The 15689-nt window shown below is 48.7% G+C and overlaps 1 protein-coding gene and 1 pseudogene across 1 annotated transcript; one reads left to right on the forward strand and one right to left on the reverse strand.

The window, feature by feature from the left end:
- Positions 1-4881, forward strand: LOC103661106 (annotated as a pseudogene).
- Positions 4882-9207: 4326 nt separating this feature from the next.
- LOC103661107 (cytochrome P450 2A13-like) lies at positions 9208-15385 on the reverse strand. The gene is made up of 9 exons (XM_040634418.1): positions 15247-15385; positions 14817-15005; positions 14195-14344; positions 13797-13957; positions 11889-12065; positions 11321-11462; positions 10729-10916; positions 9923-10064; positions 9208-9389 (listed from the first exon to the last, which is right to left on the reverse strand). Exons 1-9 carry the CDS (start codon positions 15383-15385, stop codon positions 9208-9210), a joined length of 1470 nt encoding a protein of 489 aa, XP_040490352.1.
- Between the last annotated feature and the right edge of the window lie 304 nt (positions 15386-15689).

Here is a 15689-nt window from a genome sequence, read left to right on the forward strand (position 1 = left end):
ATGACTCAGTGGGAGGCACCCAGCACCTCCCTCCCCATCATCTCCTTTGGGCTTGATGCAAAAGGCCCTGATAATATCTGGGAGCTGCTGACAGTGGTGATTCAAGAACATAAAGGACCTGGTCAGTGCTGTGTGGTTCTCAGGCTTCCTCCTCAGTAGCTTGGGGCCATAGTTCATCAGTTCTGCAGGCAAACACTTTGTAAGAAATGTCCTGGGTGTGCATGTGGAGAACCTGTTGAAATCCCTGAAAGAGGTGATGGGGAAGGCAGGGATGAGGGAGGAGAATGTGGGCACCTGCTCTTCTCCCCCTTTCTCCAAGCTGACAGTCAGCAGAGCAGGGCAGGAGTGGGGGGGAGTGGATGAGGAACTCAGGAATGGGAGTTCTGGTTTCAGATAGGAGATGAGAGCGTGAAGGTACAATGGGTATGTTTTAGAGATGTGGATCTTAGCCCACCTCTGCCACTGAAGCTTTGTGTGGATATTCACAGCCCCCAAAATAGACAAAATCCCTGTCTTCATGGACTTATGTTCCAGAGGATTGAGGTGTCTATGATTCTAAAGTTTCATGGTTCTAAGACTGGTTGGATCCAAGGATAAATGTTTTCAGGATTTTTCTGTTACCCCAAAAAACAGTCACAATGTACTATTCTGAGGGTTGCCAACTTTCTCACTCACAATGTCTACCACATAGGATTCCAGGGACTATGAGGAAGAGAGGGACAACCCCTGGATCTCCTCATCCTACATCTCCCAGCTCAGCCATTTGGGCACCATGGGGAATTCCTTATTGCCCAGACAATGACCAGGGGGATGGTCAGAACTGCTCTGGAACTTTCTCCCACTGCCCTACCCTCTTCCCTGCACAAAACCCCTGAGGCACCTGTTGAACAACGTCAAATGGGAACCATGTCAACTGGGAACTATGAAAAAGATGTAGAAATGTGGAAAGATGGAGACAGACACAGGGAAGAGGAGACAGAGAGATGGAGGGAAAAAGAGAGGAGGAGAAGGGAGAGAGGTGACCTCTCTCTCTCTCTCTCTCTCTCTCTCTCAGTTTCTCCCTCTCTCCAATGTCTCTCTGGGTGTAAGTTCTGTCTCTTTCTTGCTCTATCTCTGCCTCTGTCTCTCTATCCCTGTGTACGTCACTCACTGCCAAGCTCTTTCTGTCCTTTTCCCTGTTTCTCTGTCTTCCTTGATGTCTGTCTGGTTTCCTCTTTGTCTCTCTGACTACCTCTTTCTTCATGTTTCTCTCTCTGTCACTGCCTCTTTATGCCTCTGCTACTCTTTCTCTCTCTCCTTCCTGTTCACCTTCCCACCCTTTCTCTCTCTAGACAGATTCCCTGTCTCTATTCCTCTCTGCTTCTTTTCCTCTCCTCCTCTTCCCCTGTATCTGGGATCTAGGGAAGGCATGTACCAAATGGAGATGAGAGAGGCAAAGATCCCCTGCCCAGCCACAATCTCTCCCACTTTTCCTTTCAGGTATTGCCTGTAACTGCCTTCACCATGGACATTTTGAGTACAGCCATCTCCTGCCCCTGATTCTTACCCGTCTATTCCTGACCCTCAACTCAAGATGCAAGGACCAACTTCCCCCAGGGCCCAGATCCCTCTCACTACTGGGAAAAATGCTGCAGCTTGGCTTCCCAAAAGTGCTGATGTCCCTCAGAGAGGTGTGGGCCCCTCAGCTTGGGGAGGGGAAACAAGGGAGCCAAATGTAAGCTCGGTCTTGCTGCCCATAGCTGAGTAAGGAGTACGGCTCTGTATACACCTTGTATCTGGGATCCAGGCTACTGGTTGTCCTCAGGGGATACCAAGCAGTGAAGGAGGCCCTTGTGGACCATGATAAGGACTTCATTGACCAGAATGACTTCCTCTTATTTTCCAAGTTCAACAAGGAAAATGGTAAGCCTGTTCCTGCTCTCCTGCATCCCAAAAAACACTTTCCTCATTATGGCAGCATGAAAGAGGGAGATAGTTCTTCCATCTTGGTGTCCTTCAGGGTCACTGATCTTGCTAGCGACATGAGAAGACATGGAAACTGCAGAGTCCAGGACCAGGGATAAAGTTGTCCAAACTTCACCTTCCCCAGATACAATAACTATCTTAACGTGTATTTTATCCCAATCCCCCTTTCCATTTCAAGCTCATCCCAACCATTCTCATCCCAATCTTTATTTTGACATCAATCTCATTATCAACTTCCATCTCAGTGACAAGTCAAATTATCCAGAACCAGTTCTGATGTTCTACATAAACCTACCTAAATCCCCATTATAAATTTCTATAATCAATCCCATCCCAATCCTATTGGTCAAAATGAATTCATGGTTTTCTCCCAACTTCTAGCTCCATCTTCGATCCCAAATACTGTCCAATTTGACTGGTCTCCAATACCGATTCTCCATCTAAATTCTACAAATCCAGTCACCAAATCCCACACATTATGTAACAGAAAAACAAGGCTATCTATCTAGAATTTAATGCCCAATGAAAAATGTCAACAAATGAAGGAAAGTAGACTTTCTAAAGTTTATGAAATTGGAATGAAATCATCATCAGCAGATCTGCACTACAAAAGATATCAAAGGAACTCTTTCAGGCAGAAGGAGAATGGTACCAACAGAGATGTCTACAAAGGTCCTAAGAACTGCAGAATGATAAATATGTATGTAAATATAAAGGACTTTTTTTTCTTAAGTAGGGTAGGGAACCCAGCATGGGAGCTTGAACTCACAACACTGAGATCAAGACCTGAGCTGAGATCAAGAGTCAGACACTCAACCGACTGAGCCACCCAGGTGTCCCGACTTCTTTCTTATTTTTAAAAACTCTTTAGAAAGTATTTGGGTGTTAATGCAAAAATAATGATGATACATGGTAGGATTTCTAACACATGCAAAAGGCCAGGAGGAAGAAAATTGCACAATGCTATCCTTAGGTTCTTACAGATTGCGTGAGGTGGTACATATTACTTGAAGATAGACTGTGATATGTTCAAGATACCCAATATAAACCTAAAGCAAACACTTAGAAAACCAGATTTGCAACTAGGAAATAGCACTACCGTGTATAATGAATTAACCTTAGTGTTTTACATTTGTAAAATGAATCCTCACCATAATGTATGAGGTAAATTCTACTTTAACCTAATTTTATTTTATTTTACTTTTAAAGGAGTTTCCACATCCAATGTGGGGCTAAAACTCATGACCCTGAGATCAAGAGTTGCATGCTCTACTGATTGAACCAGCCGAGCACCCCTAGCCTCATTTTATTTATTTATTTTTAAGATTTTATTTATTTATTTATTAGAGAGGGGAGAGAGAGAATGTGAGCAGGGGAGGAGCAGAGGGAGAGGGACAAGCAAACTCTGAGCTGAGTGCAAGCCCGGTGAGGACCTGATCCTTGAGATCATGACTTGAGCCGAAATCAAGAGTCAGCCACTCAATGGACTGAGCCACCCAGGCACCCCTCTAGCCTCATTTTGAAGAAGAAAAAGAGATAAAGATATTTAAAGCTCTATTCCTTGATCTTTGATCCTTCATAACTTGTGGGTAAACAAATATATCAGGTGACTCTACAGGTTTCAGTTAAATGACATTTTGTTGTTGCATGAAATTTTGATGTCATTACATTACAATTTGTCATTTTGTTTTGCACGATGCTCCAGAATATTCTAGCTGCATCCTGTTAATATTCAGCGGTGTATTTTGTACTGTGCCACTGGGTCTTGCAACGTGTTCTGGGCTTCCCCCTCGCCATCCCACATGTCCCCACAGAGAGGCCCAGACTCAATGACAGCACCTGTCCCTTCTAAGGCCCCCACTCACAGTCCACGTGCAGGAGGAGATCTACCTCATGGTGGGGCATGCAGGGCTATAGGTGCTGGAGGACCACCAGGCCTTGCCTTACACGGGCCCCAAGATCCATGATGTGCAGGGCTTGCCAATGTCATTCCCTGAACTTTCCATCCGTGTCTCTAGGGCATACCACTGATTTCCTCTTCCCCTACAGCAGGGCACAGATGTCATCACCCTCCTTAGCCCTGTTTGCCACAACCCCAGCCAATTCTTGATGCCCTGGGAGTTCAACTGTGAGCCCTTTCTGGATGCCGGTCAGTCCTTCAAGAAGATCCCTACCTTCATGCCCTTCTCAGCTGTTGACTACGGACAGGGTGGGAATCACAGCCTTGGAATGCCCAGATTCCCATTCTCCTACGTCCACCCCAGCCCTGATCCCACTCCCCATCCTCACTGCCTCCTCTCCAGTTATGGAAATACAAGCAGCTTCAAACAGTGTCTGCTTCCTGGGCTCAGAGACACCCCCAGCTCTGACTATCCAGTTCTGGAGTTATAGGCAGAGAGCGATGAAACCCTTTGAGGTAGAGCTTACACCGACATTGTCATCTGGTGCAACAGAAGCAGTTCTAGTTTTTCATATTTAGTCTACCACTAAAATGGGGGGAAATATTAATGTTTACATAGTAGCAGAAAAATGGAAGAATTGTAAGAGGTAACACTTAGGATATTGCCAACCGTGTGCATCCGGCACTTGCGAGAAAGACTACAGGAACGGTGAAGAAGGCACAGAAGCCAGGCCTCCCCTTCTGCGGCTCGGCTCTGTCACTGTTAGCTGTGTGGCCTTGAGCAAATCACAACCTCTCTTCTCATCTGTCATTTCAGCTCACACCTTGTCCTATCTCCAGGACGTCCCCTGGGCGAGTCGCAGGCTCGCCTGGAGCTCCTCCTCTACCTCACCGCCATCCTGCGGAGCTTCTCGCTGCAGCCGCTGGGGGCGCCCGAGGACATTGACTTGGCCCCAGTTGAATCGGGCGGCAAAAGGCCGCCTAGGCTCGTCCCAATGCGCCTGCGCAAGCGTTGAGTTTTGTTCCGTTTTGTTTTGTTTTGTTTTGTTTTGTTTTTCCCCCCACCCGCCCACATGGGCTGCTCTTTCTCTTCGTTGTCACACTCTTTTGGCTGGATCATCCTTGCCATCAAACCCTCCCACTCTCCCTACCATCAGTCTTCTGCATGCTCTGTCGCTCTCGCACGCTTATCTACCAACCCGGAGGCAACAAAAGACCTCAAGGAGGAGAAGCCTTATGTTTTAGCCACTTACAGACCCTGAAACTTGCCTGTGTCTCTCCCCTTTCTCTGGAGCTTTTGTTTCGTTTCTTAGGAAAGTTATCTTGGAAATGAACACGACACAGTCGGCCTGACTTTAAGGGAGGTGGATGGTTCAATGGTTTGTGGCGAAAGAGAGTGAGGTCACCTCTGCCGGTTCTAGCTGCAAGGAGGATAAACACAGAGATGAAACTCTCACATCGGGGAAGCCACAGTGTAGACTCTGAGTCCCTGGAGGCAGGCTTGGGGGTAAGGACTGTGAAGGACTAAAGAGGAAGGGCAGAGAAAGAAGAACCAAGGTGGAAAAACCTACAAGATACTCTGGACAGAGAGAGAACAGGAGGCTAATAGAGGGATGGGCAGAGAAAGGCACGTGGAAAGCGAGAAACAGAAAGCGAAAAAAGGACACAAGAGAAAGAGAATAAGAGCTAACCTGTTACCCGTAACGAATCACCTGGCCCCTAGGATTCTAAACGCTTGAAACATATACTCACTCATTTATGTCCCAAAAGAGACTCATGAACTAGATCCTGAGATATCATCTCTCCTTGGAGACTGGGGAAATGAGGCACAGAGGGACTGAATCACTTCCAGGGTCACATAGCCAGGGAGAGACAGGGCTGGAGTTAAAAACCCAATTTGTCCGGGCCCCCGTGTCCATGATCTTAATCACTGCTTCTCACATAGAAAAGGAAAACGCAAGGGGGCATCTGGGGGGCTCAGTTGGTTAAGCGGCTGCTTTGGCTCAGGTCATGATCCCAGCGTCCTGGGATCAAGTTCTGCCTCTGGCTCCCTGCTCAGCAGAGAGGCTGCTTCTCCTTCTGCCTCTGCCCCGATCATGTGCTCGCTGTCTCTCTAGCTCATTCTCTATTTCAAATAAATACATAAAATCTTAAAAAAAAAGGAAAGGAAAAGACAAGAACGTTATTCATTCTCATTAGTCAGTGCCCTGCCATTGGTATGGTTAATACTTAAAATATCACCCTGCAACTAGTAAGTACTCGGCACTGTACTAGTTAGTAGAATTATATTGGAGAACATTTAACTTCTTTTAACTTGTTGTTTTTTCTTCTTTTGGAACTCTGGCTTGATTTATTTTGGGTAACAAATTTATTTGGGCAACAAACAAACCTGTGTGTCTCCTCAGAAACATATGGTCTTTTGTCGACAGAGCAGAGACTGGACTTGGGTCCCCTCAACCTGACCACAAAAATCCAGCATTTTTTTTAAGATTTTATTTTTTAAGTAATCTCTATGCCCAACATGGGATTTGAACTCACAACTCCCGAGATCAAGAGTCGCATGCTCCAACAACTGAGCCGGCCAGATGCCCCTACAGCTACCTCCATAAGAAAAAAAAAAGTTGAAACTCTATGCTTCTTGACTAGCATATCTTGCAGGAATGGGGAGGGAGGATGCTTACTGAAAAGGGGATGCTGACTACTAAGACCAGACCAAACCAGTCTGTACCAACAGGGGCCCCCAGTCCCGAAGTTTCACCAACATTTTCCCTCATTATAATACTAAAAATCATGCCAAGGGTGGAGAGGTGTTTTGTGTTTTTTTTGAAGATTTATTTATTTATTTATTTATTTGAGAGAGAGTGTGTGAGTGGGGGGAAAGGCAGAGGGAGAGGGAGAATCTCAAGCAGACTCCTTACTGAGTGCGGAGTCCCAGGCAGGGCTGGATCTCAAGACCCTGAGACCATGACCTAAGTTGAAACTAAGAGTCGGGCGCTTTACCTACTAAGCCACCCAGGTGCCCCCAAGGGTAGAGATTTTTTTTTAAAGATTTTATTTATTTATTTATTTATTTATTTATTTATTTATTTCACAGAGTGAGAGAGCATAAGCAGGCAGACTGGCAGACAGAGGGAGAAGCAGGCTCCCCGCTGAGCAGAGAGCCCAATGGGGGACTCGATCCCAGGACGCTGAGATCATGACCTGAGCTGAAGGCAGACACTTAATCGACTGAGCCGCCCAGGTGCCCCCGAGGGTGGAGATTGAACTTGGTGATTAGACAACGTGGGAAGAAGCATAACCTTTCAGTGAACAGGTACTAATAAATCCCCATTCTACATGCTTAGATGTCATGCTTTTCCCACCTAAGTTTCTTTAAAAAAAACTCTCCCTGACCTCTCCTCGGAAAGTCAGCCTGAGGATCCTTCCCTTTGTGCTGCCTCCCTCGTGCTGGAGCATAAACCCCGATAAAGCTTTGCCTGTGCTTTTAAATTCTGAGTCCAGCCTGGTTTCTACTGTCGCTGGGTCCGAGGACCCAAGTCCAGTAACCTTTTCGTACAATATTGCATCACAGTTGGAAAGATCTGACTGTCTGGTACTCATTAATATTCTCAGGAATTCAAAGTACACTATATCTAATCTCCAAAATCTTCCCACGCCTTCAATAAAAATTTCTAAACATCTAGAAATGATCCTTGTGATGGCTGTCCCCCCTTCATTACATGTTGCTTCACTTGCCAGCATTCTTTTCTGAGGAGTTTGAGCTGAGTAAGATCTAAGGAGGTACTTTCTCCAGACAATAATAGGATATTTATTTGCATGTGACTTTCAGTTCCAGACTAATTTTTATGCCATAATTCTTTTTTTTAAACAGATTTTATCGATTCATTTGAGATAGAGAGCAAGAGAGAGCACAAGCAGGGGGAGTAGCAGAGGGAGAGGGAGAAGCAGACTCCTCACTGAGCAGGGAGCCGGAAGTGGGACTCCATCCCAGAACACTGAAATCACAACCTGAACCGAAGGTAGATGCTTAACCGACTAAGCCACTCAGGTGCCCTTTATGCCATAATTCTTATATTTTCAACTGAATCGTTTTCATTGGTATACACACTGTCACCTAAATTCAGTATATATAAAATAAAAGTCATTACGGTCTTACCAAACTCTACTCCATGTATAACGTTGACCCGAGCAATCACAGAGGCCTTGTTATTCATCACTTTGAAGTGACTTTTAACCCTCTCTTTTAGGGTGTCAGTAAATCCTTCCATCTTTTAGTTCATACATTTTCTTTCGTGTGTGTGTGTGTGTGTGTGTGTGTGGAAAGAACGTTTAACATGATAATTACCCTCTTAACAAATTAAGTGCCCGATACAGTTGTCAAGTACAGACACAATGTCGTGCTGCAGATTTCTAGAACTTATTCAGCTTCCAAAATGGAAACTGTACCCATTGACTAGCAACCCCCCCTTCTCCCCCTTCCTCTAGACCCTAGCAATCACCGTTCTATGAGTTTCTGCTTCTATGAGTCTGGCTGTTTTAGATCCATGCTACAAGTGGATTCATACCCTGTTTGTTCTTCTCTGATTGGCTTATTTCACTTGACATAAAATCCTCAAGGTTCATCCATGTTGTCACATATGGCAGGATTTCCTTTCTTTTTATGACCGAGTGATATTCCATTGTATGTACATGTCACATTTCCTTTATCCATTCATCTGTCAATGGATATCTAGACCGTCTATCTAAAAATTATTTCTTTCTACAGTGTTTTGTAGCTTTCAGCATACAAGTCCTGTGCCTGTGTTGTTAGATTTATAGTTACCTATTTCACTTTTGTGAGGACTATAAATGGTATTGTGCTCTTAATTTTTATTTCCTAGGGTTCATTGCTAGTGTATAGAAAAACAACACAAAAAATTGTAGTATGTTTAGTGACCTTGATAAATTCATTTATTAGGAGGTTTTTTGTCGTTGTGGTAGATTCCTTGGGAATCAGTTAGGATTTGTACCTGTAAAATGGATATAAAGACTGTTCTCTGTTGCATAGGTTTCCGAGCATTAAGTGAGGTGAACGTGTTAACTTTTAGCAGGGACCTGACAGAAAATATTTACTCAATAAGTAATTTCCCTTCCTCTCATACCACTTCTGAAAGATCTATCTCTACCAAGGTGAGCAGAGCCCATTTCTTTCCTCTTCCATCCTCTTTGCCCTTCCTATTTCCCTAAGCCACCTCCTTGGGGCTAGCCCTGCCCTTCAAAACCCCGCCCCTCCCCATAGCCACGCCCCTCCCCCTCCCTCTGCTTTGTCCCCCAACCAGCTGTGCCTTCCCGCAAGCCCTTGTTTAGCGGGGCTGGAAGCTCATGGTGTAATTTCGTGGGATGGTGGCTAAGCCCACGAGCTTGGGGGACACGTCGATGTCTCTGGGCAGCTGCGGGGACTTGAAGCGGAAGTTCTGCAAGATGTTGGTGAGGAAGAGAAAGAGCTCCATTCTAGCCAGGCCTTCTCCGAAACAGTACCGCTTTCCTGAAGGCACAGAATGGGAGGGCTGGAGGTGAGGCCTGCTCTCACTGCCCCCTTGCCCCACTATCCACCCCCAGATGCTTTCTCCCAGAGAGGAGAGGCTGGAATATTGTGGCCTGAGAGATTTTCAGAGACGTCTCTAATCTCTGAGCATCATTTTCCCTTGTGCATGGGATGGGGGTGAGGTAGCTGTAGCAATGGGAAATTTAGATGCCCCTTCTCTCCAAGTACACACTCAGATATGCCTGCTGGGCTCTCATCTCCAAGCGAGGACTCTAAACAATTTAAGTGACTTGGACAAATCTCTGACTCACTAAGACTTTGATTTGCCCCATCTCTGAAACAGGTGTGATCATCCTTATCCTTTAGCTTAAGCTCAAGTAGTTATGGGGTTTGCAGCTGATGGGTCCCAAGGTAGATCATGAGAGGGACTTCCATGCTGGGGAAAGACACCAGGCTACACCTTGAAGAGGAGAGCTGGGATGAAGGAGGCCCTGTTGGTGGGAGCGGTGGCTTGGCACAGACTGGTCTCTTACCAATGGAGAAGGGCACAAAAGCATCACTCTTCTTAAACTGCCCATTCTCATCCAGGAAGTGCTGGGGGTGGAAGTCACGGGGGTTGGAGAAGAACTTGGGGTCTCTCAGCACAGAGCCCAGCATAGGGAACACTTCGGTGCCCTGGTGAGGAGGAGAGGGGGTATTTGATAAGCCAGAGTCGGGGTAGAGTATGCCGCAAGTGCATGGAGGTTAGAGAGACAATTACGGTGCCCCAGGTGATGAGATATGGGAGGTGTGGGAGTGTGGGTCCTCTCAGGGAGGAGCTTTGGGAGACAGGAAATTCATGTCTCTGAGATAGGAAGCTATGCAGACATGGGGTTTATGTCTCCTGAAAAGGGCAGTTTGAAGAACACAGGTTCTGTGTGTCTTAGGACAGAAGGTGTGGGGCATGTGCAGTTCATGTCTCCCAAGGCGGGAGGTTGAAAGGGCATGGGGGTTCATGTTTCCAGAGACAGGAAGTTTTAAAGACACTGGGTTTGTGTCTTTCTAGGCGGGATTTTGGGGGACATGAGACTCGTGTCCTTGAGGGAGGAGGTCTAGAGATGAAGTTCATGTCTTTTGAGAGAGGACATTTAGGGACATGGGGTTCATAATCCCTGCAGCAAGAGCTCTGGGGGAGATATAGGGTTCAAGAATCTCTGAGTGGGAAGGTTAAAGGGTCATGGTGGTTGAGGAAGTGTTTGATTGAGGCAGTGGGACAGGGGCTGGGAAGCTTCTAAGGGGAATGGGGTGCTGGGTCACAGGGAGCAGGATGGAGGTCCCCCTAGGCAGGACAGGAAAGTACCTTGGGGAGGAGGAACTCTCGAAACCTGGTGTCTTTGGTGACTCTGCGGGCTAAGCCCATGGGGATTATGTCTCCAAATCTTTGGATCTCATGGATCACTGCCTCTGTGTAGGGCATCTTGGCCCGATCCTCAAACTTGGGCTGACGGTTCTTGCCAATTACCCGGTCAATCTCCTCATGGACCTTGGCTGTGGGAAGAAAGGGAAAGTGTTTAGGCATCCGGGGGTCTCAGGGCAGGGACGATAGTCCAAATATGCACATCCACGTGTGATGTGGGCATAGACCATTCGAAACAGACCTTGGCCATAAACATGTTGGTGCAGCGTCCTATTCACCTGGTCTCAACTCTATGTGGTCTCACATACATCTGACTCAGCACAGGAGCTATTTACCCATCAGTTCAGATATTTTCAGTATTTTGACAGCCAGTGAAACTCAGCTGGTGCTTATCAGAGAGTATCACCTAGCATCTGGATAACAGGGTATGGCTGAGGTTCCAGGGATCTAGGAAAGGTGGGGACATTGCAGTGGGCTCAGAGGAAGTGTGAGGGTCTGTGGCCCCCACCTCACTGCCCCACCCCCACAGCCTTACCCTCCACATCTGGGTGCTTCATGAGCAGCAGGAACCCGTACCGCAGGGTTGTGCTGACCGTCTCGGTGCCCGCAAAGAAGAGGTTCAGTGTGGTCAGCACCAGGTTCTTCAAGCAGAACTCCGTGTTGGGGTTGTTCTCCTCCTGCAGGGAGACAGGGCCTCAGGCCAGGCCCACTGACCTCAGGGCTCTCAGAGGCCTTCCGGACTCTTCCATTTGGACCCAGCTCTCTTAGGTCCAGACCAGAGGTAGGAAGAGAGACCCTACTTCTGCCAGGGCTTTGTTCAGGCAGACGGCTCTGCCCAAACGCCCTTCCTACACTCTTTCCCTGGCTGCCTACCTGTCCTTTACTCATCAGCCCTGGGTCACTTTTTACAGTAGGAATATGAGGAGAGGGGTACAGACAGCAAGTGGGCGGTGTGGAAGTGTTGTTTTATGGATCCCACACAGGTCCTGCCCATGGCAAGTGCTGGCAGATGGATCAGCCACCGTTAATGTTCTTGAGATTGTGAGGATGTTATGAGGGGCTGCCTGGCTTTGCAGCTCTCCACACTGGCTGCTGGGATGTACCTCCTGCATGCGGATGAGGAAGGAGTCGATGAAGTCCCTTGGGGAATTGGGGTCCAGGGTGCGTTGGTTCTGTTCCACCTTCTTGGCTATGAAGTCCTCCAGACCCTGCAGCTCCTTAAACGCCTGTTGCTGTGGTCCTGGCAGGTGTTTCATCACTGAATGGAACATCTCACAGATCTGAGGATGGGGGGAGAAGAAAGGCAGGAAGGATATTTGTTAGCAGGGAGGTTCTTTTTTTTTTTAAGATTTTATTTATTTATTTGACAGAGAGAGAGAGAGACAGCCAGCGATAGAGGGAACACAGCAGGGGAGTGGGAGAATAAGCAGGCTCCCAGCAGAGGCGTCTGCTGTGGGGCTGAATCCAGAATGCCAGGATCACGCCCTGAGCCAAAGGCAGACGCTTAACGACTGAGCCACCCAGGCGCCCCATTAGCAGGGAGGTTCTGATGGGAGCCGGACCTTTCTCGGAACAAGGAAGGCACTGGGTTAAAGGCATCTGTCCAGGTGTTTAGGATTTAATGGAGCTTGATGAGAGGAGATAGCTAAGTTTTCAGGTGAGTTAAGTGTGAGGGCCCCTGTCCCAGAATGTAGGTGAGAAGGATTGGGACACATATCCAGGTTTCAGGTATTTGGGTGTGGCTGGATTGGAGAACGCATCTAGGTGTTCAGATATTCAGGCAGGGTTTGGTTGGGAGACACAGGTGTAGGTGTTTAAGCATTCATGTGGTCTCAGAAGTTTGAGACAATTGTGTAGATATTTAGGGGATCTGAATTGGGGGCTTTTGTTCAGGTGTTCAGGTATTAAGTGGGGCTGGTGTGCAGGTGTTAAAGTGAGGGGAGACTCCTCTTCATGTGTTTCGGTTTTCACATGGGCCGATAGGGGGCACATCTGTAGGTGTTTGAGTGAGCTGGGTTGGGGGATACTTATTTCAGTGCTTGGGGAGCAGTCTGTCCAGGTATGTTTGCACATTTAGGGGATCATTATTGGAACGTGTCCTGATGTTCAGATATTTAACTGGGCTAGTAGGTGGCACTTCCTAGCTATTCTAATGGCCAGTGTGGGACACCTGTGTAGATATCAAATGATTTTGATGGGCTGGATTTTATAGCACCTGGTGTTCGGGTGTTTGGGAGGTTGGCTGATGTGGTTACTTGTCCAGGTGTTAAGATATTCAGATGGAAGGACGGAATATCTTAACAGGGAGGAACTGTTAGGTATTAAGGTAAGTCGGAATGGAAACACCAGCCTAGGTGAGAGAGCTGGTATGAGGATGTGTTTCTTGTCTGCAGGCTCTGGTCGCTTTCTTCTTTTACCCATCCTCCCTCCTCCCTCCTCCCTCCTCCCTCCTCCCTCCTCCCCCTCCCCCTCCCCCTCCCCCTCCCTCTCCCTCTCCCTCTCCTTCTTCTTCTCCTTCTTCTTCTCCTTCTTCTTCTTCTTCTTCTTCTTCTTCTTCTTCTTCTTCTTCTTCTACTTCTTCCCCTACCCCTTCTCCACCTCTTTCTGTTCCTCCTTCTCCTCCTCCACCTCCCATCTCTCCTCCTCCTCTTCCTCCTCCTCTGTCCACTTCCACCTTCCTTGCCCTTCCTCCTCCTCCTCTTCTTCCTCCTCCCCTCCTCCTCCTCCTCTTTCTCCATCCCCTTCCTCCTCCTCCACTTCTTCTCCTCCTCCTTCTTCTCATTCTCCTTCTGGTGAGGCGCTACTCTTGTGATATCCGAGTGTCTTTGGAAACTGGGTACTGGGCACCTGTCTTGGGTTCTGGTGCAACTGTTCAGTTGTCCAAGAGTGGGGGCTGGTTTTGAGGGTACCTGACTAGAGGAGAATGGGAGTTCAGGGCACCTGTCTCTGTGTGGGAAAGCAGTGGGTGGGTTGTGGTAGGGGTGTTGGAGAGCCAGACTGGGACAGGTTACCTGCCCCATAGAGGTAGCTGTGAACTGGAAGCTTCCCAGCATCATACTCAGCAGTGACAGGAACTCTTTGTCCTCATAGTCAAAGCGGTCCCCAAAGACAATGGAGCTGATGACATTGGACACTGTTCGGCTCAGGAAGAAGGTGGGATCGATGAAGGCACCTGGGGAACGGGATGGGGTTGGGGAGAGACTGGGATTTGGGGTAGCATCAACTGGGCAGTCTTATGCCTGCCTGAGAATTAGAGGAGGGCACTGGAGTGAGGAGCCAAACTTCCAGCACAAGACCCCTGAGCCTAGAGCCCCGAAGCCTTCCCCCAGTCCAGTCCCCTTCCTGGAGGAGAAAATACGGGTCTCTGTGGGTGTACCCCTCTTCCTTGCTCATTCCCAGGCTTGCTCACCGCCTGTGCCCCGAATGGCCTCGATGAGGAAGCCTGCCTCCTCCTGGATGCGCTCCTCAATGCCGCGCTTGCCCATTCCAAAATCCCGCAGGGTGATGATGGAGAAGCGCCGGAGTTGCTTGGCGCGCTCCCCGTTGCTGAACGTCACCCCTAGTGGGGCGGGGAGGGGCGGGGACAGAGGTGTGCAGAGAGCAGGAGTAAGAGAAGGATGGGATGGGAGTGGGGGAGACAGAGAGAGATACAACTGAGGGTCAGAGAAATACTGAAAGAGGGAAGTGACTGGGTTGGAAGAAAAGAATCAGGAGAGAGGCAAGGACGCAGGGATGGAGGACCGGGGTTCCAGTAAGAAATCCCAAGAGATCCTCCCAGACCCAGAGGAAGAAGAGGCATCCATGAGAGAGAACAGGGAGATAGGCCGAGAAGCAGGGGGAATAGAGACACAGACACCCTGAGTCAAGCTGAAGAAGACCAGGGAGAGGTCACAATAACCAGGGACAGGGACAGAGGGAAGCAGGGGTAGAACTCAGCCACAGCTTTGGGCCGGCGAGTCAGGAGAAGAACAGTGGGGAAACTGAGGCCATCAAGTGTGCCTGGGCACACGCCCCCACCCAGAGCTCCTCACCATAGCCTTTGAAGAGCCAGTCGAAGGTGGCCTGAGCACCTCGCCCACTGAATTCCTCAGCCTGGTCCACCAGAGCCTCCTTCACCGCCTCGTGTCCACACAGCACCACGATGCGCCGGGGCCCCAGGTGGACCGTGAACACCGGGCCATAGCGCTCCCCGATCTGGTGGAGGTGGGAGTGCTTAGAGGCTGTGGCCCCCACTGGGAACTAGCCCTGTGCCCAGCCCTCACCTATGCATGTATTTCCCCCAGGTTCTGACACTCAAGGAGCTGGACATCCGAAGACCTGCTCTTTCTTGTCTAGGACCCTGCTGCCCAACCCGCAGATTTCCACTTTCTTAAGACTCTGCCAACCCTGCCCCATCCCCTGCCACTAAGTCCCAGCTCAATTAGGCTAGCCCCTAACCCCACCCCATTCCACCTATCCCACGTCCTGACACCTTCATGAAGGAATCAGACATCTGCTGTGTGTTCAGCTGCAGGTAGTTCCCGATGAAGGGCAACGGGGTGGGTCCTGGAGGGAGCTTCTCCCAGAGCTTCCTCTGCCTCCAGACAGACATCAAGGCCATTACTGTCAAGCAGGTGAGCAAAGCCACCAGAAGCAGCCCTGAGGCCAGCATGGTGGCACCGGGAGAGACAGTCAGATGGTGCTGGCTCAGGTGGTTTGCCTTTATACCACCCGGGAGTGAAGGGTGGACTTTGGTTCTGTTTGTTAATTGTGCCATTTCACTTCCCAGCTATAGTGTCTCCCCACCCCCACCCCCGGATTCACAGCTGAGCTTGGGACAAGTCAGCAAGTCAGGAAGAGGGGACCTCAGGGAGAGTAACAGAGAGTGGGTCCCAAGACAGAATGTGTAGCCCCTCAGGAAGGGC

This window comes from Ursus maritimus, unplaced genomic scaffold (assembly GCF_017311325.1).
Source record: "Ursus maritimus isolate PB19 unplaced genomic scaffold, ASM1731132v1 scaffold_19, whole genome shotgun sequence".
NCBI lineage: Eukaryota > Metazoa > Chordata > Mammalia > Carnivora > Ursidae > Ursus > Ursus maritimus.

Bases quoted from the DNA above. Each gene is read 5' to 3' on its own strand.
- LOC103661107 (XM_040634418.1), bottom strand. From the start codon at position 15,385: ATGGCCTTGATGTCTGTCTGGAGGCAGAGGAAGCTCTGGGAGAAGCTC. The intron at 13,958-14,194 runs GTGAGCAAGCCT...CCCGTTCCCCAG, and splicing joins GGCCATTCGGGGCACAGGCG to GTGCCTTCATCGATCCCACC. The intron at 10,065-10,728 runs GTACTTTCCTGT...CCTCCTCACCAG, and splicing joins GAGAGTTCCTCCTCCCCAAG to GGCACCGAAGTGTTCCCTAT.